The following is a 27,853-nucleotide window of genomic DNA, read 5'->3' as shown; positions in this document are numbered from 1 at the left end:
TAAGGGGAAACATGTAAATGTCTTGGAATGGACTAGTCAAAGCCCAGACCTCAATCCAATTGAGAATCTGTGGTATGACTTAAAGATTGCAGTACACCAGCGGAACCCATCCAACTTGAAGGAGCCGGAGCAGTTTTGCCTTGAAGAATGGGCAAAAATTCCAGTGGCTAGATGTGCCAAGCTGATAGAGACATACCCCAAGGGACTTGCAGCTGTAATTGCTGCAAAAGGTGGCTCTACAAAATATTGACTTTGGGGGGTGAATAGTTATGCACGCTTTTTTTGTCTTATTTCTTGTTTGTTTCATAATAAAAAATATTTAGCATCTTCAAAGTGGTAGGCATGTTGTGTAAATCAAATGATATAAACCAACAAAAAAATCCATTTTAATTCCAGGTTGTAAGGCAACAAAATAGGAAAAATGCTAAGGGGATGAATACTTTCGCCACTGTACCAATTGGATACCACGAAATTGGGTAGAAAAAGGGGTAAAAAAAAATAATAGCAGAGGCAGAAATGTGCTGTTTCATATTTGATAAGGTACTTCGGAGCAGATGGAGAGATTCTTCCAGAACGAGGCCATTACCTGAACAGTTGACCTCACCTCCATTAGAAAGGCAGGGAGTAATTAGTTCTGTATTTTACAGTGTTACTGGCTGATTTGGAGAAAGAAGTGATATTATGTATACGAGCGCTGTAGGTGTTGGGACTGGACGTATCTGTGCTTGCACTGCAGTGAGGGTCAGTGCCTCTGGAGGTTATTATTACATAACACAGGCCATCTCCATGACTCTCCCTCCAGATACAATGGCATACTGCTCTGCCTCTCTGTCTTTCTCACTAACAGTCATCCCAGACACTGTATCACTTCTTTCAGTGGATGCATCATGTTCATATCACATTCTTTCGGATTTGTTTCCCTCCTTGGGCCTCAACGACGAGAAATGCTTCCATTGGGGAAAGTTTTGAAAAACTGAAATGTGCTATTATGTGAACAATGCTCCAAAGACTTAAAGTAGCACTCCAGTCTCATTCTCACCTCATTGGACACCTGATTTACTTAACAAAAGGGACATCTCAATAGGTGGTCCAGGTAAGTCTGACATGGCACAAGTGGCACAAGTTCTCTACTGCTCTTCAATTGTTCCTCGAGCAAGGGGAAGATCAATGGACTTCCCATCAAACCAACTCCTTGAATGCCCTCCTCCATGTAGTTTGCAGTTGTGTCTAAAAAACCCTATTTTAATCAAAACATATTTGTTTACCCTTTAGTGTGTGTACTTTACTGTCTTTATACTTGGGAAAAGTTAAAAAATCACTGGAGGACATCTTTAAGTAAATAGGAAATAAGGACCTTGAAAATCCTTCTGAAAATCAATTTTTTTGCAAAGGGTGCAGAATATTATGCAGAGATGTGTCTAGCGGGAGATGTGAGGGACGTCTAAATGGAGTGCGAGGCCCTCAGGGTCCTCCTCATTACCTGCTAAAGTGGAGGTGAAAGCACTTTTGAGATGAGTCAGAGTGGAAGGCTTAATTGCTGTACAGAGCTAGGTATGGTAGTAGGTACCAGGCGCACCAGTTTGTGTCAAGAACTGCAATGCTGCTGTGTTTTACATGTTCAACGGTTTCCTGTGGGTATCAAGAATGGTCCACCACCCAATGGACTTCCAGCCAACTGTTGGATAAGCCTGTCAACTGACTGGCTTTCTTGATGTTTATAGTATTCTCTCTGGTATGCAATCTGGTTTCCGCTCAGGTTATGGGTGTGTAACCGCAACCTTAAAGGTCCTAAATAATGTCACCATTGCCCTTGATTCTAAGCAACGTTGTGCTGCTATTTTTATTGACTTGGCCAAAGCTTTTGATACGGTAGACCATTCCATTCTTGTGGGCCGGCTAAGGACTATTGGTGTCTCTGAGGGGTCTTTGGCCTGGTTTGCTAACTACCTCTCTCAAAGAGTGCAGTGTATAAAGTCAGAACATCTGCTGTCTCAGCCACTGCCTGTCACCAAGGGAGTACCCCAAGGCTTGATCCTAGGCCCCACGCTATTCTAAATTTACATCAACAACATAGCTCAGCCAGTAGGAAGCTCTCTCATCCATTTATATACAGATGATACAGTTTTATCCTCAGCTGGCCCCTCTCCAGATGTTGTGTTAAATGCTGTACAACAAAGCTTTCTTAGTGTCCAACAAGCTTTCTCTACCCTTAACCTTGTTCTGAACATCTCCAAAACAAAGGTCATGTAGTTTGGTAAGAAGAATGCCCCTCTCCCCACCTGTGTGATTACTACCTCTGAGGGTTTAGAGCTTGAAGTAGTCACCTCATACAAGTACTTGGGAGTATGGCTAGATGGTGCACTGTCCTTCTCTCAGCACATATCAACGCTGCATGTGTATGTAGGTTAAATCTAGACTTGGTTTCCTCTATCGTAATCGCTCCTCTTTCACCCCAGCTGCCAAACTAACCCTGATTCAGATGACCATCCTACCCAAGCTAGATTACGGAGACGTAATTTATAGATCGGCAGTTAAGGGTGCTCTCGAGCGGCTAGATGTTCTTTACCATTCGGCCATCAGATTTGCCACCAATGCTTCTTATAGGACACTCTATACTCTGTAAACGGGTCATCTATGTATACCCGTCGCATATTTATAAAACCCTCTTAGGCCTCACGGCCCCCTATCCGAGGTATCTACTGCAGCCCTCATCCTCCACATACAACACCCATTCCGCCAGTGACATTGTGCAAAAGTTGCCACAAGCAGAAACATTCCTGGGTTGGTTGTCTTTTCAGTTGGCTGCAGCTAGCGACTGGAACGAGCTGCAACAAACACTCAAACTGGACCGTTTTATTTCCATCTCTTCATTCAAAGACTCAATCATGGACACTCTTACTGACAGTTGTGGCTGCTTCCCGTGATGTATTGTTATCTCTACCTTCTTTCCCTTTGTGCTGTTGTCTGTGCCCAATAATATTTGCACCATGTTGTCCTGCTGCCATGTGTTGCTACCATGCTGTGTTGTCATGTGTTGCTGCCATGGTATGTTGTCTTGGGTCTTTTTTGATGTAGTGTCTCTCGTCGTGATGTGTTCTGTCCTATATTTCTCTTTTATATTTTTAATCGCAGCCCGTTCCCACAGGCCTTTTGGTATGCCGTCATTGTAAATAAGAATTTGCTCTTAACGGACTTGCCTAGTTAAATAAAAACGTAACATGTGTGGGAGGCACAGGAGTCAACATGGGCCATGACAACAAATTGAGGCTGTTGAGGGCAAAACTCAATATTAGAAAGGTGCTCCTAATGTTTTGTAGTGTATAGCCACTGTTGGCTGAATGGAAAATGACTTGCATTTAAAAAGACATGTGGCTGTATACTTTCACATTCATGTAAATCAATAATGGTCTAAAACTGACACGTACTTTATCTACAGACATACCATCATCCTGCTCAGTGCACTGTTGTGTTGTTCCCTCGAAAATCTGGACAGCCTGCAGCTGTGGGCCATATCACATTAGCCCTGGCACTTTCTCAGTGTTGATGGAATAAGTGCCGGGATCTGTTACCCTGACCAAATCCCCATTACGTACTCACAAGCACAAAAATGATTTTAGCGGAGAGCAATACGTACATCTTGCCGTGTAACTATGCAGGTAGTAATGAGATTCGCAAACCATCTATTAGCCTTGAACTGTAGTAATTAACCACATCTGCTGTTTTCATTATTCACCGAGCTGTCATCTGCAGCGGTACATGGGCACCAGTACTGCCCAAATGCATCAACATCCTTCAGCTCAAAGGTAGGCAACCGCTCCACTGAACCACAGGAAAGCAGTCCTTTTGAAGTCAGCTAATTTCATGAGCCATGTTGACCTTGACAAGTATACTGCCAACAGGTGCAACCGCATAGAGCTTGTACATTACCTTCAGTAACAAATTACTCACGTAACAAGATACTAACTCTAGGCGGCAAACACTGAAAAAAGTCGTCAAATTGGTGGCAAGATGTGGAACTGTTCTTGCCCACTGGGGCAGATCAACAGGCAGCATGCAGTCAAAATTGACTGTGTAAAATGCATGAACATTTGCCTTAATTTTAAACCGCATTATTTAACTTCTTGGGCAACGCGACCAAATTCACATAGAAATGTGAGTTAGAGGCACTCATCGAAAGCAAGTCTAAGGGGTTGATCTGTTCCATGCATCTATTCAGTTTGAGTCTTTGTACACCAGTGTCCGACAGTATTACAGCGGTTTAGGTGGTACAAACAGTATCTACACAACTGTGTCACAAAAATAAGCTAGTTGAATTTCCCTGAAAGCTTCTGGGCAGTCAACGGTCCTACTTATCAGGACACTCAATTTGATCAAGCCACGTGTAGCAAATAAGGTTTCTATTTTTTGTTAAACAAATTCACGCATTGACCTTGATACAAAAACTCAACTTGCTGGGCCCAGTTAGTCCTCACATCACCTCAGATTAAAGTTTGAGACAGTCCCTATGCATATCATAAGAAACGAGAAAGGAGTTTTCACTTGTTTTATTATTAAACAACTCCGCAGTGCAGTACTCATACCACCAGACAGAGCTAGAGGACATGGCATTTAGGCGGTCTCTTCCTTGGCAATGCGGTCCTTCTTGAGTGGTCCCTGTAGACAGAAAGGACAAGTGGTCAGTGACAATGCATATAGAGAGTTTAATAAGCAACCTCTACGCCATCTGTGGCTCCAGGGGTGATGTTCCCAGAGAGTGAACAGGGAACAGCAAAAAAATGATGCCGCTCCCCTGCCTCACTGAAGTTTGATCTAGCACCTGAATGGAACCCAAATTCATACCAAGAGTGAACCAGGTTACGATAAGTGCACTATGGGCATAGGGGAATGAGCTGCAATGCCGGTTGTATGTGAACTAGGGTGGGTCCACTACATTGAGCCAGGGGACTTGTGAAACAGAGTGAAGACAAAAGTAAATGTCATGGAAACTGAACACACCATGAACGCCTTCTTTTCCTCCAATGTCTGGAAGCGGCCGTGGCCAAACTTGGAGGTGGTGTCGATGAACTTGAGGTCGATCTTCTCCGTGGCACGACGGCTTGACTGCACCAACAGAGACTGAAAACAGAAGTATAATTTTTTATTTTTTAAAGATTACTGATGCATTCCTTTTAACGGGCCATACAGGACAACAATATTTTGCGCCTTGTCCATCTGGTATGAAACAAATGTCCTGGAGTCAGTATACGTCAGAACTCTACATGCAAGGACAGCACATGGCCATTCGTTCAGTCGGCCCAGGGAAGGAACCACCCATATTTAATATGTACCTATTCAGTTTATCCAACTTATAAGTACCTAAATCCCAACTGACAATGCATTGGAATAAGCATGTATAAGATGGAATTGCCTCTTTCCTCACCTTGCGCAGGGTTAGCACCCTCTTCTTGACTCCAATCGTGCAGCCCTTCAGCATGACAAAGTCATTGGTCACCTCTCCGTAGTGGACGAAGCCACCCAAAGGGGTGATGCTCTTGTTGGACAGATCGTACTCAGTGGCAGCGTTGTTCTTCACCAGCTTACCATCCTTGGTGTGGTATCCCTGGCCGATCTTGTAGATCTTCTTGTTGATCTCTGTGCGGTGGTGGTAACCCTTCTGACCAGCGCGGGCCACAGAGAAGGCCACACGGGAGGGATGCCAGGCCCCGATACAGGCCACCTTACGCAGACCACGATGGGTCTTACGGGGGAGCTTCTTTGTGTGCCAACGGCTGGTGACACCTAAAGGGGAAATTTCAATGTTAAGTACCTGAGGACTTGGCATGAATAACTGAACCGTGGTTAACTACATGGTCATTAGTTGGTTGTGGTCCCAGAAGGAAGGCAGCATGGAATGTATCCTCATGCGTGTCGGACGCCATGCCTGACGCAGTGTTCCGTGGTCTCATCACAGACACAAAGCCCTACTTAACACGCATACCTTTGTATCCGTGACCCTTTGTGACACCGATGACATCGATCATCTCATCCTGGGTGAAGACGTTGGTGATGGGGATAGACTGCTCCAGCTTCTCACGGGCCCAGTCCACCTTGTCAGAGATGGAGCCTCCATTGAGCTGCACCTCCATCAAGTGGGACTTCTTTTGCTTCAGGGGCAGCAGCCTCATCTGGAGGGGGAGGAGAGAGGCAGGTGAGCCTGCTAGTCCTGGAACAAGGACCAGTATAGCTAGTACAAACACTATGTATTCAACCCAAAATTGGGTTAAAATGTGATACTAGGGACATTGTCTCAGAAGGAAGGCAGCATGGAATGTATCCTCATGCGTGTCGGACGTCATGCCTGACGCAGTGTTCCGTGGTCTCATCACAGACAAAGGGAGATCTGATTCATTAAAACTATGGGGCATTGCATTGTATTCTATCCTGCTCAGACTCACCTGAGTGTGGGCGATGATGCGGACGACCTGGCAGTACTTCTTCATGGAGGCGAAGTCCTTCTCCAGCTGCTTCTTGCCCTCGTCATCCTGCCACTTCTTACAGTACTTTGTGAAGGCCTTCTTCTTGGACTTGTACCTGAGATCATGCAGCGTGACCGGAGGGTAGGGAAGAGGCAAACGGGTTGGCACAGGTCCTTCATAACCCCAGGGGGCCAGCGGAAGAACACTGCACTCAGCTGCTCACCCAGCCTTCACAGGGGCGAAGGGGGCAGTTACAGCTTCAGAAGGGGTTTCGGCTCATGGCGCGGTTTCTAAGAAGCACTTTCCACCGGCCAGAGGAGCCCGGAGCTCATCAGGCCACGAGGTACCCGAGCGGAGCTGCCACCAGGGGGGGCACCGGATGTTAAGACTCGCTCAGTAAAACACGACATGTTTTATACGTCGAGCAACATCATGCTTCAAAGCTCCTATCTAAACATTATACACCACATTCAACCAATAGTCAAAATGTTTGTGTAAATGTCTATTACTTTTTCATGTGTATATTGACTCACCAGTTCCTGTAGAAACGACGCTTGCACTCATCACTGATGTGCTCAGCGAAGATGGTCTTGAAGGAACGCAGGCCACGGGGGGTCTCGACATAGCCCACAACACCCACCACAACCATGGGAGGAGTCTCCACAATGGTCACAGCCTCAACCACTTCCTTCTTGTTGACCTCTGTAGCAAAATAGTCAGGTATAAAGGTTTGTAATACAGGAGTTCCACAGTAGACTTAAATAGCAAAGTGTCAAAGCTCATTGACTGCGCTCAGTGCTCGACATTCATCAAGGGTTAGACCCAATATGTCCGCCCGTCGAGGGGATCATCATAGGCAGAAACAAATAAGACAAACTACAGTACTGTAAGACAGAAGCTAATATGGCTTGGTTATATATTCACCCAGTAAATTAAACTAACATAAGAGCATGAAGCCAAATACTCACTTGAGCCAGGTCTGTCGACTTCACGCACGATGTGAGTCATGCCAGCCTTGTAGCCAAGGAAGGCAGTCAAGTGGACTGGCTTGCTGGGGTCATCCTTGGGGAAGCTCTTCACCTTACCACGGTGACGTCTGCTCCTCTTACGGGGCAGGAAGCCCAAGGATCCGTGGCGGGGAGCCGAAAATTTACGGTGGGACTGTGAAGACAACGCAATTCAGCACATTGTCCATGAGGCATACAAAACGATATGAACGCACGCGAGTCAGTTTGTCAGAACTCGACATTGAACAGGAACAGCACGAGGCCAACCATTCTGTCCGCCCGTCGAGGCAATCGTCACCCCTATTCAATGATTTGTACCTATTGGATATTTAATCAATAACCTGAGTAGCAACCTCACTAAATAAATCCCAACTGACGATGTAAACAGCGTCTTGGAATAAACATGTGTAACGTCAGTCGTTAGCGGTTCGGAGGACCTTGACTAGTTACTGTTGGGCGGGCTAATGGGTGTCAGGCCTCATAAGGTGAACAGTAGAAACTTAACTAGCACGTTGTCAGTTTTAAACAAGTTTGATTGTGAACTAACGTTACACATTTTTATTTAAAAATGTATTTGAGCAAGGAAGCATGCTAGGCCTCAGTGTATCAGCCATTTTAAACTACCAGTATGCCAACGATTACTGCATACATTCATTCTGTAACAATCTAAGACCATGTTATTATGGTAAGGTCTAACATCGTACAACTGTATCTTACCTATTGACTTAGAGGGGGAACATATAAGGATTACAAAACGGATTGAAACCGCAAGTCTCAAATAAGAAAGACGAACTCACCATTTCGTCTCAGGGCCGATTGAAAAAGAGGCCTATGTAAGGGGATGTTTGGTATTTATACAAGGACGTGACCCGTCACGTGATTAACGTCGCCAACCAGCATCATGGCTCCGCCTTCCTGCTGTATAAACGCTTGCTCAAAATCTAGAATTCTAGTGTAACAGAAATGCATCAGGTAATAGATAAGGCAAAAGCTCTTGTGATTGGTGCAACACCTTTTTTATTTTACAACTGTCCATCTCAACTTGTTCTCAACTAGCCTACCTGGTTAAATAAAGGTGAAATAATATATATATATTTTTAAATGTCTTTGAATCCAATTAGGCATTCTGTTAGATGATCTGTATCCCTCTGACTGAATAAAAAGAGTAAAACCAGTCACAGCATATAAAACATTCTATACATCCATGTAATGTACACAAGAAATAATAAACACACAAATTTAAGATCAAGGCAACAACTCAGTTCTGTCCAGTAGCCTAGTTAGTAGAACTCCAGATCTTTCTGAAATGCTGAAAAAAAATCTAATGAACATTCTTCAAAAAACTATATTGACTCAGCCCAGTTCTGAAATGGATCAACAGAACACCTGCATACATTCAATCATGTAAAAAATAAATAAAATGTATGTCAACCCCTTTTAGATTGCATAGTCAATTTGTCAGCTGTTTTGTCTGAAGTATTTAATTTGATTGAATAACATGTACCAAATTAACTCATAAAACCCAGTTCTCATCCTAGGGGAATGAGCCATGGTAACCCACCTACATAAGTATTGTGTTTATTCCCATCACAAAAATGGACATTGAATAGTAGGCTACCATTGGTCAGATGATAAATCAATATGAGAGAATGCTACATTAAGAATATCTACTCATCCCAGCTCAGCCATGCATTTGGTCTGGGCTAGTAGTTGAAGGGAAGGTCTTGATTGAATGGATTAGGTTGCATGCAGTTTTTTTAGGGTTGTTGTTAGAAGTGTTCTCCCAAGTATGAACAGCAGGGGGCTGTACTAGCAAAGATTACATTTACATTTAAGTCATTTAGCAGACGCTCTTATCCAGAGCGACTTACAAATGAACACCTTTTAGCGTGCAAGGAAAGCATGCTAAAGTCTGAATAAGCCTTAGGTCACAGGGCTGTTCCCCCACAGTTCTGAATTTAACTAATGGACACATTCATGGATACACGTATGACAGTGTTCACAGTTGTAGGAGTAGCCTCCCTGTGGGCCAATAGAAAGGGCTAGAAAACAGACAAAAAAAGCCCATTCCTCATGTCTTTGCCTTTGTCTGAATTGAGAGACAGAGACTCCTCCAGGGTGATTTGAAGCTCAGGTTTCTAGGTGCAGTCTTAACCAGGAGCAGTCTTGCACAGCGTGCATGTGAGCGTGCATTGGCAGCTGCTAATAGTCTCTTCCCATTCTGCCCCAGAAGAAGGCAACCAACCCTGCTTCTCCACACACACAGCCCCTCAGCAGGCCTGTTGCTCCCGGTCAAGGTTCATCTTCTGGAAGAAGATCTTCCCAAACTCATAGGTGCTGATCATGACAGCACAGGCTGGGGCCACTTTGATCACCCTGGGTAGGAAACCTGAGGGGGATAAAGAGACACAATTTACCTGATTTAGTCCTCCATTCAGACTGCTTACTATACCAGCGCTGCAGGCATTGCAAATATATAATTTTTATATATCCTTTTGGACTTACCTGCAAAGAGCCCCCTGTATCCCGATTCAGTCCAAATTCCCCTCATGATATGCCATGTGGATGTGGGATTCTTCATAGGGACTAGGAGGAAGGGGAGAAAGACAGAGATTTAGTGGGCAATCCTACGTTCTATCAGAGAGGATAAAATACGATTTCAGACGAGAATGGCCATATGGGTACATAAGACCCCTGTAAATACACACCTCCCAGTGTCTCCATCTCTCCCAGTTGGATCTGTCTTCGCGTCTTCACCACGTCAAAAGGTAGGGTCATGATGGCAGCCACCTGGGACAGAAGACAATAGACACACTCTCTAAGCAATACATTTTTACATTTTACATTTTAGTCATTTAGCAGACGCTCTTATCCAGAGCGACTTACAGTAGAGTGCATACATTTTATTACATTTTTACATACTGAGACAAGGATATCCCTACCGGCCAAGAGCAGACGCTCTTATCCAGAGCGACTTACAGTAGAGTGCATACATTTTATTACATATTATTATTTTTCTTTATTTTTTTACATACTGAGACAATGATATCCCTACCGGCCGAACCATCCCTAACGGCCAAACCCTCCCTAACCCGGACGACGCTATGCCAATTGTGCGTCGCCCCACGGATCTCCCGGTTGCGGCCGGCTGCGACAGAGCCTGGGCGCGAACCCAGAGACTCTGGTGGCGCAGCTAGCACTGCGATGCAGTGCCCTAGACCACTGCGCCACCCGGGAGATACCCAGGGTAATCAACAGCAATACCCAGTGAAATCAACATAACTTACCCCCTGATCTATCAATTATCAACAGTCAATTATCAACAGTCTAATGGTCGTCACAATCACACAGCAATTCTCAATTTTTTTGGGGTGTCAACTCAACCCTTATAATAACTAATGAGAGGACTGTAGAACTGCCAAGATTTGACAGGGAACTTCCTGTTTTACTACAGATCTAGGCTAATTAAGTGTGTCCACTTCTCTCACATATGAGAGAATCTCTCTAAACAAACATAGGCCTGTTTTCAGCAGGGAGAGGCATTTGGTTTTATTTATCATGGCCTCTTTCTGTCATAAATACAAATAACATCTGTGTTACAACTGGCTTTCCTTTCCTGGTGAGAGATAGCACACTGAAATCTTATCCATATTTGTCAATGATCTACCTATAATAAAACACACCTCTGCCTCACTCACAGGAAACGGAAAAGAATAGGAGCGGAAAAAAAGAGTTTGACTATTTAACTGTATACACCTTGCAATGTACAAACCATTCATCATCTTCTTCATGAAATCTAATAGAAGACATCTGCTTTACATTGTAAATTCCCAGTATATGTATTAATGAGATACTCACAGCTCCAGAGATGGCCCCTGCTGTGAAGCTGATGGAGAAGGTGGCCTGAGACACATCGTACTGATCACACAGCTGGGCCTTCACCAGCTCATAGTTAAACCAGTACAGGGCTGCACACACAGAAAAACAGTCAGGTTGAAAAGTCACTGAGAAACATTATCACACCGAAGATAGTATTTACTATTCACCCACACAGGCGGTCTTCATTATGTAACCCCCAACTACTATCAACCAGTCCAACTAAGCCCTAGCAGTGACAGATAGATGGTTAGTGACATAACGTCTCACCTGAGAAGGGGACGTCTCGTAGGACGGTGGGTCCCCAACCCCTCCACAGGGACAGCCAGCCATCCTGGGCAACACTAGAGCGGATACACACCCTCAGCTCGCTGTAGGTCAGCTTCTGGGACTGCATCTTGGTACGCACCAGCTCTAATGGGCTGATCACACTCACTGCTCCCACTGGAGAACACAGACACGGGGGAGTCAACGGAAGAGGGGCAGCAACAAACACAATATGTTACAGAAGGGAACAATGTAATAATGGCATTATTATACATCTACATTCTTAGTGTGGTGTGTGACAACTGAACTGTATCATAATCAAGACTTAATCAGCTTCCAGACATTGTGACCCCCCCGTCCCATGTAGTCCACTTACGTCTAGCGAGACCCCCTGCCACCAGGGGGATGTAGTTGCCTTGGAACCCCATGCCGTAGCGCAGTAAGTCTCTGAGCTGGTCATAGCAGGTAAAGTAGATGACCGTGGCAGGCACCGCCATCACCCTGTACACAAACAGCAAGAGACTGTCAATCTCAAAGCTCTGCAAGCTGTTACTTGATTAGGTGCAAAACAACAAACTGAAATTGAAACCATGAAGTCATAGTTCTGAGTTTCTCTTTTATACAATCAAGGACTGATTGCTCTTGTTACCGTTCTTTATTACAAATACATGTACTTGAACTACCACAGTGACTCACAGTGTGGGAGGCAGCCCGCTCCACAGAGACCTGACCCCCTCGTTGCGCGTGATCTTCACAAAAGCATCCTGAGAAAAACAAACACCACACTGTGTTTGTCCTTGGGAACTGTGGAGTTCCAAAAAAATACAAACATTTGGGACTTCAAAAGACAGGTCGTTCCCCATCCAGTGCTTTAACTATGTCAAGCCAGGTGATGTTGTGCTGTGTTGGTGGGAGCGAATAAGAGGGTTCTGAGTCTCTTACCAGGGTGCCACTGAAGTGGGTTGGTGTTTTGTACCAGCTGGTGCAGCTGGCCCCATACTGACACACATAGATGTGATCCATCAGGCCATTACAATACAGGAAGCACTTCCCTGAGACAAAACACAAGAACAGGGTCACCAAAACATAACCATACTGGTTAATACGTTACTGTATGAGACATGAAGCTCTACTTCTATCTAGACTATAAATAGGTAAATGTGAACATACTGAGAGTAATGCCAAACGTTGGCGTCTCTGTAGGGCACACATTCATGTGTAATTACAGTATGTCCATTTGATCTATAGCTTCTAGTTCTATGTCAAATTAATGGATATTCAATAGTTCTATAAAATAATGACATTGGTAAAAAAAAAAAAATACTTTAACAGTTTGTTTTTCAGTCAATAGTTTAACTTATATTGATGTGAGGGTGTCCATGACAGAGGTTAGATAAGCTATTAATAACAGAGGTAAACCGGTCAGACAGACACTGGGGACGATAACCCCAAGGATGCTCTAGCCAAGGCCTGCTCTGGACTACTAGTGTTTGCCTTATTTTAGGTATTGGCAAATGGTCAATCCAAGGCAAAGGATTTTAGGAGAAAATCTATAAACAAACAAACGAGCTCCTCTAGTAATAGAAAATTACATAGTAAAATGGGTGTTATACAGTATAACCTATGAACTACTTGTTTGTTTCTTTGAAATTCATAAACACAAGTACCACAAGGCACAATTTGATACCCGGTAGCTATGAATCATGTTGAATTCTTTCAAGTACCAGAAAGCACTCATTGTTACCACATCATTTCGTTGCGAAGTTCAATATGCTAATAATAACTAGCTGGTTGCACTATCTGGGCTAATTGTCCTTAGTTTTCTTTATAAAATGTTCAGAGTGAGTCATGGTGTAGCTGAGTGGAGAGAGATAGAGAGAGAGCGCCAAGGCTATAGCCCATATAATCATTCAGCTGAGAGTATGAGGGTGCACTGAGGAAGAGTATGAGGGTGCACTGAAGAAGAGTATGAGGTTACATATATAGACATAGAGGGTACATATAAATGCCAAATACTTCAAAATCAATTTGCTCAGACTATGGTTAAATTGCATTTGTTTTGTTTTCCCAGGAAACCCAGTTTGTTAGGTCATATTGGCAGAGCAGTGCCAGATAGGCACATGTAGTCAGTAAGACTGGGCAAAGTCTGGGCATGCAGCAAGCAGCGCCGGAGAGTTATACTCACATTTGGCGGGGCGGATTACACCACTCCATGAAGCAGAGTCAGCAGCTAAAGCTATGAAACAAAGCAAAGAGAGAGAGAGACAATGAAAGAGGACAAGACACACAAAATAAGCATTTGAGCAGAGAAAAGCTAAAGCACGTCTCACATTCCACTAAATGTAGCCTGACATGGCTGCCGAAGGTCAACATTGCCGACATAAGGACTTCTAAACCCCCTTTACCTCAACCCCTATTCTATTATTTAGGCTTAGGGAGCAGATGGGCAAGAGGCTGAATGTAGTCTCTCACAGTGAAAGCAATGACAGTGCAGTTGAGGTTTTTTTTACATTTCATTTATAAATGTTTTATTTAACTAGGCAAGTCAGTTAAGAACAAATTCTTATTTACAATGATGGCCTAGGAACAGTGGCTTGTTCAGGGGCAGAACAACAGATTTGTACCACGTAAGCTCGGGGATTCGATCTAGCAACCTTTCGGTTACTGGCCCAATGCGCTAACCACTAGGCTACCTGGCTCCCCAGTTTTCAGGGGTGGGGAGTGGGGACATAAACATCTAATACTTAGGCCATGGGTGTCAAACTCTGGCCCGCGGGCCAAATTTGGCCCTTGGGGTAATTATATTTGGCCCGCGAGACAATACCAAATTACTACTAGAGCTGGCCCGCCGGTATTATACAGCGCATTCACCGCTAATACTACGAATCCCATAATGCTCTGCTGTTGTTTTCGCGCGCCAATCAGGACAGGACCCAGAAACGCCCTCTGTGACAGTAGTCATAGCAACATAGACGCTACAACTGTCAGCGCGCTATCCCTTCCCAAAAATGGCGAAAAGAAAGGCAGAAAACAGGAGCTTTCTGGACAAGTGGGAGGCAGAATATCTGTTTACATATGTAAAAGACAAACCTGTTTGTCTTGTTTGTGGAGTCAACGTGGCTGTAAGTAAGGAGTACAACATTAGACGACACTATGAAACGAAACACCATGACAAATACAAGGACATGGACATGACTCAAAGGAGCCAGAAAGTAGAGGAGATGAAAAGAAGTTTGGTTTCACAACAGAATATGTTCAAAAAAGCCACATCACAAAGTGAGGCTGCTGTAAAGGCTAGTTATATAGTGGCAGCAGAGATCGCAAAATCAGCCCGGCCCTTTAATGAGGGAGAGTTCGTGAAAAAGTGCATGATGAAAGTTTGTGACCTCGTATGCCCAGAGAAAAAGCAAGCATTTTCAAACGTGAGCCTGAGCAGGAACACAGTAGCTGATCGCACATGTGATCTTGCCACCAATCTGTATGACCAGCTGATGGAAAAGGGAAAAGATTTCGTTGCGTTCTCCCTCGCTGTGGATGAGAGCTGCGACGCATCTGGAAAAAGTTTATTTTGGTATTTAAATCAGAAGGCTGCAAATAGAAAAGAGGCATACGATTTTTATTTAAATTTTATTTATTTAATAAATGAATGCCATTGATGTGTTTTTTCATTTGAAATTCGATTTTGCATGTCTCCACTATTAAATTATATATTGTATGGTAATAAGCGATGCTTGTTCCATATTCAATGTTAAAGCAAAACTTGTTTGGGTCCATATTAAAAGGTTCATTTGTTCAATGTTGGCCCGCGACTTTGTTCAGGTTTTACATTTTGGCCCACTGGGTATTTGAGTTTGACACCCCTGACTTAGGCTATCCCCGCAATGGTAAGAAGCAATAAGCAGACTCATCGTATAAGCAGTGAATGTTATCTGTTAGTGTTCTACCTTGATAGAATGGTGTTTGCTGGGCCTGCAGCCTTATCTTCACCACGTCCAGTGGTGTGACTGTGAAAGAGAGACAGAGTCAATTATACTGATCTATTTACACCCATCATGGGCCTCGTCAATGAGGAACATATGCATACACGAGTGTGAGCGTGTGTTTGTGTGTGGTGCAGTGTGTGTGTGTGGATCTGGGAAAATGGAATAGTGTTCTACAAGAACGGTGTCTTCTCTGAAAGAAATCTGTGGGGGGGAGGGGGTGTTCCTACACACAAGGCTTGGACACTTGTTCTGCAGGCTTTGGAGTCTGGTCAGACCTCAACCTGTACAACCAGACTGGAGCTCAGATGAACACAGACTGACACACAAACTGAACCAGTGACAGCCTCTGATGCAGTTGTGGCAGACTCCTGTGTTGTCGTGGAGGCCTCGGTCACCCATGATGGAACATTTCATCCTAGTTCTACAGTTGCCATGGCACCTAGTGGCAGGCTAGGCAGAGATCTCATGTAAATTCTGTATATATTTAATAACATTTAATCGTTTTATACAAATACTTTTTACAAACATTTTATTTTTCAACAGCTAAGAGTGCAGATCAAGTCTTGATATCATGAATCGTAATCCTGCCCGTAACCTGATGAAAATCAGCGTGGTCAACAAGCTAGCTAATTCTGTAGAGACAGTATCTAATATATCTTTGTTACAATTGACAGTTACAGCTGATTTCAGTACTGTATATCAATTCACTCTCCTTAAATAGTTGTTATCTGATTTATTTGCTTCAGTCTCTGAATTGTTTCATCTCACTTTTCACCACCTGCTCCTGATATCAGGGCATAAAATCTATAATCTGTCTCCTGAATTTGCTTGGTGCACATGCGCACTAGGTCCGAGCTCATTTGGCTAAACTAGCTGGCTACTGAACTATGCTAGTTTTTGTCCTCATTGCCAAACTTCAGAAATACTGCACCCTCAACTTCAAAACTCCTTTGCTACAATAGTTATAATTTGCTGGAAAGTACATTAAAAATAAAAATAAATTGTTGAACAGTCATGACTGGTTTGTGAAATCTGTCGTAAGACGGTGGAGAAGGATATCATTGCTACTTAAAACGGACCCAACATCAGTTTTCAGATTCATCGGCGTCATTGGCGTAGGGTTACCTGGACGTTTCTGACTGGTCTTGGAACTGTGACACAGCCAGATATGTACACAGTCTTGTACCTTTACTTACACTGACTATCGTTGATTAAATCGAACTTCTCTGGTATTATTTAGTGTTGTTTACACTGTTCAAAATTGTCAGGAAAATTATATTTATAATAATAACCCTCCTATTTCTGAATCCCCTTATTGTTATCATTACTATTATTATGATCATCAATATAATAATAAGTAATGACATAATTAGTAGGCTTAGAATAGCAGCCTTGTATAACCACCATCGAGCTGTAGGCCTAAGACCACATCCTGTGTACTGTAACTTTCTTACGCCTATATTTCAATAGTTATATAGGCTACTGCATCAATCAATCATTAATTTGTTCGTGCCATCACACAGCATACAAGATATTCATGAAGGCCAGCATCCTGGAGTCGCCTCATCACTGTTGACATTTATACTGGTGTTTTACAGGCACTATTTAATGAAGCTGCCAGTTGAGGACTAGTTGTGCACCGGGGCCTCCTACTCCTCTTTCTATTCTGGTTAGAGACAGTTTGTTCTGTGAACAGAGTAGAACACAGCATTGTATGAGATCTTCAGTTTCTTGGCAATTTCTCGCATGGAATAGCCTTCATTTCTCAGAACAAGAATAGACTGACAAGTTTCAGAAGAAAGGTCTTTGTTTCTGGACATTTTGAGCCTGTAATCGAACCCACAAATGCTGATGCTCCAGATACTAAACTAGTCTAAAGGCCAGTTTTATTGCTTCTTGAATCAGATCAACAGTTTTCATAATTGCAAAAGGGTTTTCTAATGATCAATTAGCCTTTTAAAATTATAAACTTGGATTAGCTAACACAAAGTGCCATTGGAACACAGGAGTGATGGTTGCTGATAATGGGCCTCTGTACGCCTTCGTAGATATTCCATTAAAAAAATCTGCCGTTTCCAGCTACAATAGTCATTTACAACATTAATGTATACACTGTATTTCTGATCAATTTGATGTTATTTTAAAATTGACAAAAAAAAAGGGCTTTTCTTTCAAAAACAAGAAAATTTCTAAGTGACCCCAAACTTTTGAACGGTAGTGTGTGTGTGTGTGTGTGTGTATATATAAACTCAGCAAAAATAGAAACGTCCTCTCACTGTCAACTGCGTTTATTTTCAGCAAAACTAAACATGTGTAAATATTTGTATGAACATAAGATTCAACAACTGAGACACAAACTGAACAAGTTCCACAGACATGTGACTAACAGAAATGAAAAAATGTGTCCCTGGACAAATGGGGGGGTCAAAATCAAAAATAACAGTCAGTATCTGGTGTGGGCACCAGCTGCATTATGAACTGCAGTGCATCTCCTCCTCATGGACTGTACCAGATTTGCCAAAACTTGCTGTGAGATGCTACCCCACTCTTCCTCCAAGGCACCTGCAAGTTCCAGGACATTTCTGGGGGGGGGGAATGGCCCTAGCCCTCAGATCCAACAGGTCCCAGACGTGCTCAATGGGATTGAGATCTGCGCTCTTCGCTGGCCATAGCAGAACACTGACATTCCTGTCTTGCAGGAAATCACACACAGAACGAGCAGTATGGCTGGTGGCATTGTCATGCTGGAGGGTCATGCCAGGATGAGCCTGCAGGAAGGGTACCACATGAGGGAGGAGGATGTCTTCCCTGTAACGCACAGTGTTGAGATTGCCTGCAATGACAACAAGCTCAGTCCGATGATGCTGTGACACACCGCCCCCAGACCATGACGGACCCTCCACCTCCAAATCGATCCCGCTCCAGAGTACAGGCCTCGGTGTAACGCACATTCCTTCGACAATAAACGCAAATCCGACCATCACCCCTGGTGAGACAAAACCGCGACTCGTCAGTGAAGAGCACTTTTTGCCAGTCCTGTCTGGTCCAGCGACGGTAGCTTTGTGCCCATAGGCGACGTTGTTGCCGGTGTAAAAATCCAAATAACTTCACAGATCTTCATTCTAAAAGGTTTAAATACTGTTTCCCATGCTTGGATGAGGATGAACCAGACTTGTGGAGGTAAACAATTTTTTTTCTGAGGTCTTGGCTGATTTCTTTTGATTTTCCCATAATGTCAAGCAAAGAGGCACTGAGTTTGAAGGTAGGCCTTGAAATACATCCACAGGTACACCTCCAATTGACTCAAATGATGTCAATTAGCCTATTAGAAGCTTCCAAAGCAATGACATAATTTCTGGGAATTTTCCAAGCTGTTTAAAAGGCACAGTCAACTTAGTGTATGTAAACTTCACTGGAATTGTGATACAGTGAATTATAAGTGAAATAATCTGTCTGTAAACAATTGTTGGAAAAATTACTTGTTTCATGCACAAAAGTAGATGTCCTAACAGACTTGCCAAAACAATAGTTTGTTAACAAGAAATTTGTGGAGTGGTTGAAAAACAAGTTTTAATGACTCCAACCTAAGTGTACGTAAACATCCGACTTCAACTGTAGCAAGATCTTATCTATTTTTGCTAACTTTCTATACAAATTTATTGGAGTGAGAATTTCTTTCTTTCTGGATTTGTATACAGAGTATGTCCACATCCCCGACAGACCATTTTATTGGTAAACTACACTGTAAATGTAAAAGTTGAATTTTTTTGTGATCTAATACGTAATAGTACGTAGTACACTTATCATAATTTGGTTTTAATCCAGAGAGGTTAGCAAAAGTATCTAGATCCTCTCTGAGGCTGTGGAGGGATTCTAATTGTGGTTTTAAAAGAAAACATGAAATCGTCAGCGTAAAATGACACCTTTGTTTTTAAGCCAGGGATTTCTAATCCCTAAATATTATTGTTGGATCTAATTTTAACAGCTTACATTTCGATGGCAATAATAAATGGATATACTGAGTGGACAACCTTGTTTTACTCCTCTTGACATGGCTACAACTTTCTGAGATGTAGCCATTATTTACTATTTTACACCTAGGGTTACTATACATAACAAACCCATTTTATAAGAGACTATCCAAAATTGAAATATTCGATGCATTTATATATAAACTCCAGTCATACTTTATCAAAAGCATTTTCAAAATCAGCTATGGAAACCAGGCCTGGTTTCCCCGATATTTCATAGTATTCTATTGTTTCCAGTACTTGTCTTATATTATCTCCAATGTATCATCCATGTAAAAAACCTGTCTGATTAGGATGAATATAATCTATGCGCCAAGCATTTAGCTAAGAAAGTAATCAAGACGACTAGCTTGATTAAGCCTCCGCCATGTATATCTCACTAGGTCAGGGTATTTAAGCCTCCATATATCCATGACATTCATGATTTCCTTAAGTGCCTGAAGGTGATAGTTTGTAGTGTGATTTCCTTTACGGTCCATAGAGGTATTTAAAACCGTATTAAAATCCCCTACCATAATAATAGAGTCTAGTGTTGCTTGTAGAGTTGATAGATTCTTATCTGTTTATTGTCCAATAACATATTTAAAATAATCCATCTACCTTGACGATCTGTTTGGACGATGTGCACATTTGGATCAAAATTACTGTTAATTAATATCATCACCCCTTTTGAATTTCTTTGCCCATGGGAGAAATACAGTTGAAGTCGGAAGTTTATATACACTTAGGTTGGAGTCGTTAAAACTTGTTTTTCAACCACTCCACAAATTTCTTGTTAACAAACTATAGTTTTGGCAAGTCGGTTAGGACATCTACTTTGTGCATGACAAGTAATTTTTCCAACAATTGTTTACAGACAGAGTGAAATAATCTATCACAATTCCAGTGGATCAGAAGTTTACATACACTGAGTTGACTGTGCCTTTACACAGCTTGGAAAATTCCCGGAAATGATGTCATGGCTTTAGAAGCTTCTGATAGGCTAATTGACATCATTTGAGTCAATTGGAGGTGTACCTGTGGATGTATTTCAAGGCCTACCTTCAAACTCAGTGCCTCTTTGCTTGACATTATGGGAAAATTAAAAGAAATGGGCACAAAGATCATACTTTTCTGAGAAATTTCCTCTGGTCTGATGAAACAAAAATAGAACTGTTTGACCATAATGACCATCGTTATGTTTGGAGGAAAAAGGGGGAGGCTTGCAAGCCGAAGAACACCATCCCTACTGTGAAGCATGGGGGTGGCAGCATCATGTTGTGGGGGTGCTTTGCTGCAGGAGGGACTGGTGCACTTCACAAAATAGATGGCATCATGAGGTTGGAAAATTATATGGCTATATTGAAGCAACATCTCACATCAGTCAGGAAGTTAAAGCTTGGTCGCAAATGAGTCTTCCAAATGGACAATGACCCTAAGCATACTTCCAAAGTTGTAGCAAAATGGCCAAAGGACAACAAAGTAAAATCAAATCAAATTTTATTTGTAACATACACATGGTTAGCAGATGTTAATGCGAGTGTAGTGAAATGCTTGTGCTTCTAGTTCCGACAATGCAGTAATAACTAACGAGTAATCTAACCTAACAATTCCACAACTACTACATTATACACACAAGTGTAAAGGGATAAAGATTATGTACATAAAGATATATGAATGAGTGATGGTACAGAACGGCATAGGCAACATGCAGTAGATGGTATCGAGTACAGTATTAACATGAGATGAGTAATGTAGGATATGTAAACATAAAAGTGCATAGTTTAAAGTGGCTAGTGATACATGTATTACATAAAGATGGCAAGATGCAGTAGATGATAGAGTACAGTATATACATATACATTATATTAAGTGGCATTGTTTAACGTGGCTAGTGATACATTTTTGATCAATTTCCATTATTAAAGTGAGCTGGAGTTGAGTCAGTATGTTGGCAGCAGCCACTCAATGTTAGTGGTGGCTGTTTAACAGTCTGATGGCCTTGAGATAGAAGTCAAGGTCAAGGTATTGGAGTGGCCATCACAAAGCCCTGACCTCAATCCTATAGAAAATTTGTGGGCAGAACTGGAAAAAGCGTGTGCGAGCAAGGAAGCCTACAAACCTGACAGTTACACCAGCTCTGTCAGGAGGAATGGGCCAAAATTCACCCAACGTATTGTGGGAAGCTTGTGGAAGGCTACCCGAAACATTTGACCCAAGTTAAGGCAATGCTACCAAATACTAATTGAGTGTATGTAAACTTCTGACACACTGGGAATGTGATGAAAGAAATAAAAGCTGAAATAAATCACTCTACTATTATTCTGACATTTCACATTCTTAAAATAAAGTGGTGATCCTAACTGACCTAAGACAGGGAATTCTTACTAGGATTAAATGTCAGGAATTGTGAAAAACTGAGTTTAAATGTATTTGGCTAAGGTGTATGTAAACTTCCGACTTCAACTGTATATATAAGTTTGATAATTATATAGACCTGATCATCTGTTCAAGAAATTGACCAACACTGACTAGTTCAAGTATATCCAGTTTTTCATTTATTGATTTTAACAGATCGGTTTTGTCCTTTACCATTCCCGGTCGTGAAAATATTAAATCGTCCGTCTCTGTAGAAGAGTCACGTTTTCGTTTTGAAATAGGTTCCTTTGTCTTACTCTCTGCCATGTTTGGGTGTTGCTTGTTTTCATCATATTTGTTGATACATTTCTCTAGTCTTATGGACTTGTTTTGTGTTGTTATCCAGATTGAAGGTTATTCCCCACCAGATTGTGTAGTGCTAATATTTAGCCTAACTTACCGATTTTGAATATTACGTTTTTATCTTGAGGTGGTCTACATAGCTGTGTTCAGTCCACCATCTTGGTGTTTGCAATCTGTGCTTTTACTGGTTCCCCTAAATTTCCCTAGGTAGGTTTATTTATTTATTGGCAGAGAGAGGACATGTTTGTTGTTGTGCCCCTCTATTGGACATTGATCTTACCGAACACTGATGTGAGCAGCGCCCCAGTGCCAGAGGCCAGCATCTGCTGCACTGGAGTGATCCCAGCTGAGGGGGTAACAACAGGCCTCTCCCCCATCCTGACCACCTCAGACAGACAGGGAGACAGAAAACATCAACTTTAACCACACTTCTCAAATGTCATTGTCATAGTGTTACTTTAATTTTCTCTTCTAATGAGGCTAGTTAGTGCTTGACAGATTCCATTATATGTGAAATAAACAAGGCTGTTGGGGAGTGCCTCTGCTTTGAGCTAGGCTATACTCTGTCAAACTGTGCTTGATTACTGAGACAAAATACAGAATGTCCTCAGGGCAAGACGGCCAGCCTGGTCACTGCCTGGACAACAGCATGGCTATTGTAAAGCTTGAGCTTAGCCTAACCCTAGGCTCCTGCATATTATCCAAACGTGTGTCTTAGGGGTCCTTGAATAGCCACAGCCACTACTAGTCCAAATGACAAACAGCTTGTTATTCAGGAGTCTATTTCTAAGTGATAGTGACTAGACGTACAGTAGCCTCATTCATGTGGGATAGGAGGGGTTATAATAGAGAGCTTGACACACTAAGATAAGGTATCTGTTATGTGTACGTCTCCCCTCTCCTAGCTACTACACCCAGTTTTCAAACCCCACAACACCTCACTGATACAATAGCACGTCTGGTAACATAAAAACTACTATCCACAGAATATTGACTAAGCCCACATTCAATACAGACAGTGGGGGGGGGGGGGGATTAGAACCTGGCAAATTGAAATGGGTGATATCAAATGTGTTTACTAAGATAAATTAATAATTGGCAGATTATGAATGAAAGAGTCTAGAAAGCAACAAGAGAGAACATCTACCTCTCTCTTTACAGTACCACTAACATAGCCCTGTAAAGGGCTAATTGTTTCTGAGCCCAGTTCTTGATCAGAGGGAGCCATCTCAAGCATATGATCGAATGTGTTGCTGAATGCGTTTGTGCACTGCAGAGGAACTGAGCACTTATCAAGCCATGCCGAATGTCTCGTACTGCAGACGATCACGTTCCAATTTCCCTGACTATCACCTCCCCCTACTGCAGCTGACTGTGGCAGGATTACCCTAAAACAAATCCCACCATATCCCGACCCTCAGCAAAAACATGAACACAGGCCAGGAACTGGTTCCTACATTTACAACATTGTCTATGCTAATTTCACAGAATTAAGACAGCATTGGTTATAGCAAGTTGTTAAGAGTAAAAATGATAACTACTTCCTCTATGGCTCATGCATCTGATTATTATGCATAATATTTCTAATCCATGTGCTTCATCAATCTTGCCCTGTGTTGTGTGATAAATGGCAGGGTGATTCCTACAATGGTGCCTTTTCTGTCCCCAGGAAATATAACTTCTTATTTTGTGTAAAAGGTGGATTCCAAAAGGCGTTAGAGATAAGGTCAGCTGTCCTTTACCTTAAACTCAAAAATATGGATCTTGAAAGGGAATGTTATGCATTTTGAAAACTTTTCAGTGGATGTAGGCATTTTTACCATGTCCAAAAGGGTGTTACTCATCAACTTCCACGAGAAATATGCCATAAAATAAATATCTTATTTCATTATTTTATAGTCCTAGTTAAATTCTCTCAACAATAATGTTTTCTTCATGATTTTTGTATTTATTATTTTATTTAAGATTATGCGTGTCCCTGATATCACTTTCCACCCTGTTAGAACGCTGCGCTACTCGGGAGCAACTAAGGCACTGCATCTGGGGCGGCAGGTAGCCTAGTGGTTAGAATGCTGGCGGTGCTCTCACTCTAGTGGTAGCATGAGACGGAGTCTACAACCCACACAAGTGGCTCAGGTAGTGCAGCTCATCCAGGATGGCACATCAATGCGAGCTGTGGCAAGAAGGTTTGCTGTGTCTGTCAGCGTAGTGTCCAGAGCATGGAGGCGCTACCAGGAGACAGGCCAGTACATCAGGAGACGTGGAGGAGGCCGTAGGAGGGCAACAACCCAGCAGCAGGACCGCTACCTCCGCCTTTGTGCAAGGAGGAGCAATGCCAGAGCCCTGCAAAATGACCTCCAGCAGGCCACAAATGTGCATGAACTCTCTGAACTCTGATGTATATTCTGCAATATGCAATGATATGGGCAGAGCCAACGCAAAACTTTTACAACATACAGAAGTGCGCTGGTTATCAAGGGATAAAGTATTGACCTTTATTATTTTTTTTAAATTGAGAGATAAGCTTAAAGTTCTTTACTGACCATCATTTTCACTTATCTGACCGCTTGCATGATGATGAGTTTCTCACATGACTGGCCTATCTGGGTGATGTTTTTTCTCACCTGAATGATCTGAATCTAGGATTACAGGGACTCTCTGCAACTATATTCAATGTGCAGGACAAAATTGAAGCTATGATTAAGAAGTTGGAGCTCTTCTCTGTCTGCATTAACAAGGACAACACACAGGTCTTTCCATCATTGTATGATTTTTTGTGTGCAAATTAACTCAAGCTTACAGACCATGTCAAATGTGATATAGCGAAGCACCTGAGTGAGTTGGGTGCGCAATTATGCAGGTACCTTCCCAAAACAGATGACAAAAACAACTGGATTCGTTATCCCTTTCATGCCCTGCCTCCAGTCCACTTACCAATATCTGAACAAGAGAGCCTCATTGAAATTGAAGATTTCTGGATTGGGCTGTGCTCAGAGTATCCTGCCTTGGCAAATTGCGCTGTTAAGACACTGATGCCCTTTGCAACCACGTACCTATGTGAGAGTGGATTGTCGGCCCTCACCAGCATGAAAACTAAATACAGGCACAGACTGTATGTGGAAAATTATTTAAGACAGACTCTCTCCAATACAACCCAACATCCTTTCAAGCACAACCTTCTCATTAACCTGTGATGAGTTAGTCACAATTTTCGATGAACAAATAAGGTTTTATATGTAAGATGGTTAAATAAAGAGATAAATTATATTATTATTTGTGCCCTGGTCCTATAAGAGCTCTTTGTCACTTCCCACAAGCCGGGTTGTGACAAACTCATACTTATTCTTATGTTTAATAAATGTATCGTATAGTGTGTGTGTGTGTGTGGCAGGCTTACAATTATGGCAACAAAAACAACATTTGAGAGTGCACTGACCCTGGTGCCAGAGGGGGTACGCAGCTGGAGGTTGAATGTGAATGTTTGAAGGGGTACGGGACTATAAAAAGTTTGGGAACCACTGTGCTGGTTCAATCTCTCACTCACATAGCTATGGCTAATTTAGTCTTTACATTTCCACCCTGTTGGGATTATGCACATAACAGATTGGAAAATGCACCTGATGAAAGTGCCTGAGTTTGATCAATTTGTTTTTCTGAAAGTCAAACATGTCCTTTTTCTGATAGAAAAAAAAATAGATAATTTATTTCCCCAAAAGTTATTAGGTCCAAAAGGCACCGCTCAGTAGGAATGACCCAGCTAAAGTTATATTCTGGTGCAGGACAACAAACTGTAGCTAGCTAAGTAACTGCAATATTGCACTGTACTGCATCTCATGTTTGCACTACATGCACATCTACAAAGATACTTTGTGACATCTCCACCCAGTCTGCAAATCTGACCTTGTAGTTTTGTTGGCGTGGTGATGTAATGATGATTACATCACCGACATGTTGTCAAACTCAATTTTTTTTATTTAAACATGTTGTCGTGCTCCTTTCTCAAATTATAAAACGCTCACAAAACATTTGTTGTGGAACCTACCTAGGTAGCTAACTAACGTTAGCTAGACATGAGCGATCATGCATGTACAGTAGCTAATCTAACGGCAAAACAGGAACACACGCCAGCCCTCCCCAATTCAAGATGCTTGATAGCTAAGGCTAGCTAGCTGGCTAACAGACACTAGCTAGCTAGCTGACTAAATATCGCAAAACAGAAGATAAAACATGTCAAAGCGTGATACTCACCTCTAGTTTATAGCGTAGCTATAAAGGGTATCTATCTGCGTTGTGAATTTGATGGGATTTCATGGCATGTTGCCTGTTTCCCTAAATGTTGAGTGGACATGCTGTTGACAGACGTGAGCTGCTGTTAGCTAACTTGACAAAGCTATCGAGATAGGCACTAGTAAACCAACCCCTGATTCGTCTGCCGTGACAAGACACGCCTTCCATTAGTCTGACCACGGTTCTTGCTTGGTTATTTTACTTCTTCCCTTGCTAAACGAAATTGAACTATATTTTAAGACAATTAAATACTCTGCCAACAAAAAAGCTGTTAGAATTATAGATGTGCGTCCTCCCCTCCCCGACTTGCCTCTGTACTTGAAATAAATGCCTGCCCTTCGTATCTCTATTCCACTGTTCCTGCCATCTCTACACCATCACTGTCCATATCAGGCTTGTTGCCTCTGCCTTGCTCAGTGAAACTACAACATCCCCACTACTAAGTGCTTGTTTAGCCAGTACATCAACTGCCTCGTTCCCCTCCACCCCCACATGGGCTGGGACCCAAGTAAATCTTATCTGTATACCCATCTGTCTAATCTTGCCAAGGGTTTGTAGACCCTCATTAAACATGGCATTGTCTGCTACGTGACCTAAAGGATTGGAGACTCATCAACACTGCACATGAATCAGAGCAAATAACTATTCTGTCTGGCTTGACTTCCTCCACCCACTGCAAGGCCAACAGTATGGCTATCAACTCTGCCTTATATACAGCCAGATAATCTGTCAAATGTTTCCTGACTGCCACCCCACATTCCTGCACCGAAAACGCTGACCCAGTACGTCCTGAACCATCTGTGTAAATGGCCTCACAATATCCTGATACACAGTATCCAGACATCTCTTAAACAAATCAGATGGATCAACACCCTCCCTATCATTCTGTAGTCTTTCCAGCACTTCTAGATCAACTACTGGAGACCGGAGTAGCCATTGTGGATTTACAGGAATAACTACCGTCAGACTGAACTCCCTTCATTACAGTCCCATCTCCTTCGACTGGGTATTACCCACCTAAAACTTGTGTTCTGTCTTCGCTCATGTTCCCAGCATGCCTGTAAAATCCCTTTGCAGGATGAGACACCCCATGTCCCTGTTGACCCAATAATGAATTGCCAACAGCTGTCTCCTAATCTACAATGTCATATCCCCCATCTACACCTGTAACGCAGCCACTGGTGAGGCCCGAAACGCCCCACTACATTATCTGAGTCCTTGCCCTTGCTTGTTTCTCCTCCAACCTA

The 27,853-nt window shown here is 42.5% G+C and overlaps 2 protein-coding genes and 3 non-coding genes across 12 annotated transcripts; all 5 read right to left on the bottom strand.

Annotated features, from left to right (window-relative positions):
• Positions 1–4,529: 4,529 nt before the first annotated feature.
• On the bottom strand, positions 4,530–8,320 carry LOC139575094 (large ribosomal subunit protein uL3). Its single transcript, XM_071400099.1, has 8 exons — positions 8,260–8,320; positions 7,424–7,616; positions 6,989–7,157; positions 6,435–6,570; positions 5,978–6,164; positions 5,420–5,778; positions 4,996–5,115; positions 4,530–4,653 (listed from the first exon to the last, which is right to left on the bottom strand). The coding sequence occupies exons 1-8, from the start codon at positions 8,260–8,262 to the stop codon at positions 4,609–4,611; spliced, it is 1,212 nt and encodes a 403-aa protein (XP_071256200.1). The 5' UTR covers positions 8,263–8,320; the 3' UTR covers positions 4,530–4,608.
• Positions 4,739–4,869, bottom strand: LOC139540296 (small nucleolar RNA SNORA54). The gene has a single exon (XR_011668156.1). It is a non-coding gene; the product is annotated as a small nucleolar RNA SNORA54 (small nucleolar RNA).
• LOC139540106 (small nucleolar RNA U83B) lies at positions 5,863–5,955 on the bottom strand. Its single transcript, XR_011668083.1, has one exon. It is a non-coding gene; the product is annotated as a small nucleolar RNA U83B (small nucleolar RNA).
• On the bottom strand, positions 6,280–6,373 carry LOC139540102 (small nucleolar RNA U83B). The gene has a single exon (XR_011668081.1). It is a non-coding gene; the product is annotated as a small nucleolar RNA U83B (small nucleolar RNA).
• Positions 8,321–8,454: 134 nt separating the features above from the next.
• Positions 8,455–26,719, bottom strand: LOC139575103 (mitochondrial glutathione transporter SLC25A39-like). Of its 8 annotated transcripts, none has more exons than XM_071400103.1 (13): positions 26,568–26,711; positions 22,600–22,705; positions 15,550–15,609; positions 14,696–14,725; positions 13,791–13,841; positions 12,548–12,657; positions 12,302–12,369; positions 11,982–12,106; positions 11,609–11,782; positions 11,321–11,430; positions 10,171–10,252; positions 9,968–10,048; positions 8,455–9,851 (listed from the first exon to the last, which is right to left on the bottom strand). In XM_071400103.1, exons 2-13 carry the CDS (start codon positions 22,694–22,696, stop codon positions 9,733–9,735), a joined length of 1,107 nt encoding a protein of 368 aa, XP_071256204.1. In that variant the 5' UTR covers positions 22,697–22,705; positions 26,568–26,711; the 3' UTR covers positions 8,455–9,732. The 8 variants fall into 8 exon arrangements, with proteins under 8 accessions (XP_071256204.1, XP_071256213.1, XP_071256222.1 ...); XM_071400112.1 differs by having other exon boundaries at positions 22,600–22,697; positions 26,568–26,705; XM_071400121.1 differs by lacking the exon at positions 14,696–14,725 and having other exon boundaries at positions 26,568–26,719.
• Between the last annotated feature and the right edge of the window lie 1,134 nt (positions 26,720–27,853).

The sequence above is a fragment of the Salvelinus alpinus genome, chromosome 1, assembly GCF_045679555.1.
Source record: "Salvelinus alpinus chromosome 1, SLU_Salpinus.1, whole genome shotgun sequence".
Lineage (NCBI taxonomy): Eukaryota > Metazoa > Chordata > Actinopteri > Salmoniformes > Salmonidae > Salvelinus > Salvelinus alpinus.
Note: the sequence above shows the minus strand (reverse complement) of the source record. Positions and strands in the feature narration are given on the sequence as shown.

Bases quoted from the DNA above. Each gene is read 5' to 3' on its own strand.
- LOC139575094 (XM_071400099.1), bottom strand. The intron at 7,158-7,423 runs GTGAGTATTTGG...ATTTTGCTACAG, and splicing joins AGTCGACAGACCTGGCTCAA to AGGTCAACAAGAAGGAAGTG. The intron at 5,116-5,419 runs GTGAGGAAAGAG...TTCTGTTTTCAG, and splicing joins GGGTGCTAACCCTGCGCAAG to TCTCTGTTGGTGCAGTCAAG.
- LOC139575103 (XM_071400103.1), bottom strand. From the start codon at position 22,696: ATGGGGGAGAGGCCTGTTGTTACCCCCTCAGCTGGGATCACTCCAGTG. The intron at 10,253-11,320 runs GTGAGTATCTCA...CTTCTGTCCCAG, and splicing joins CAGGGGCCATCTCTGGAGCT to GTGGCTGCCATCATGACCCT. The intron at 10,049-10,170 runs GTGTGTATTTAC...CCTTCCTCCTAG, and splicing joins AGAGATGGAGACACTGGGAG to TCCCTATGAAGAATCCCACA.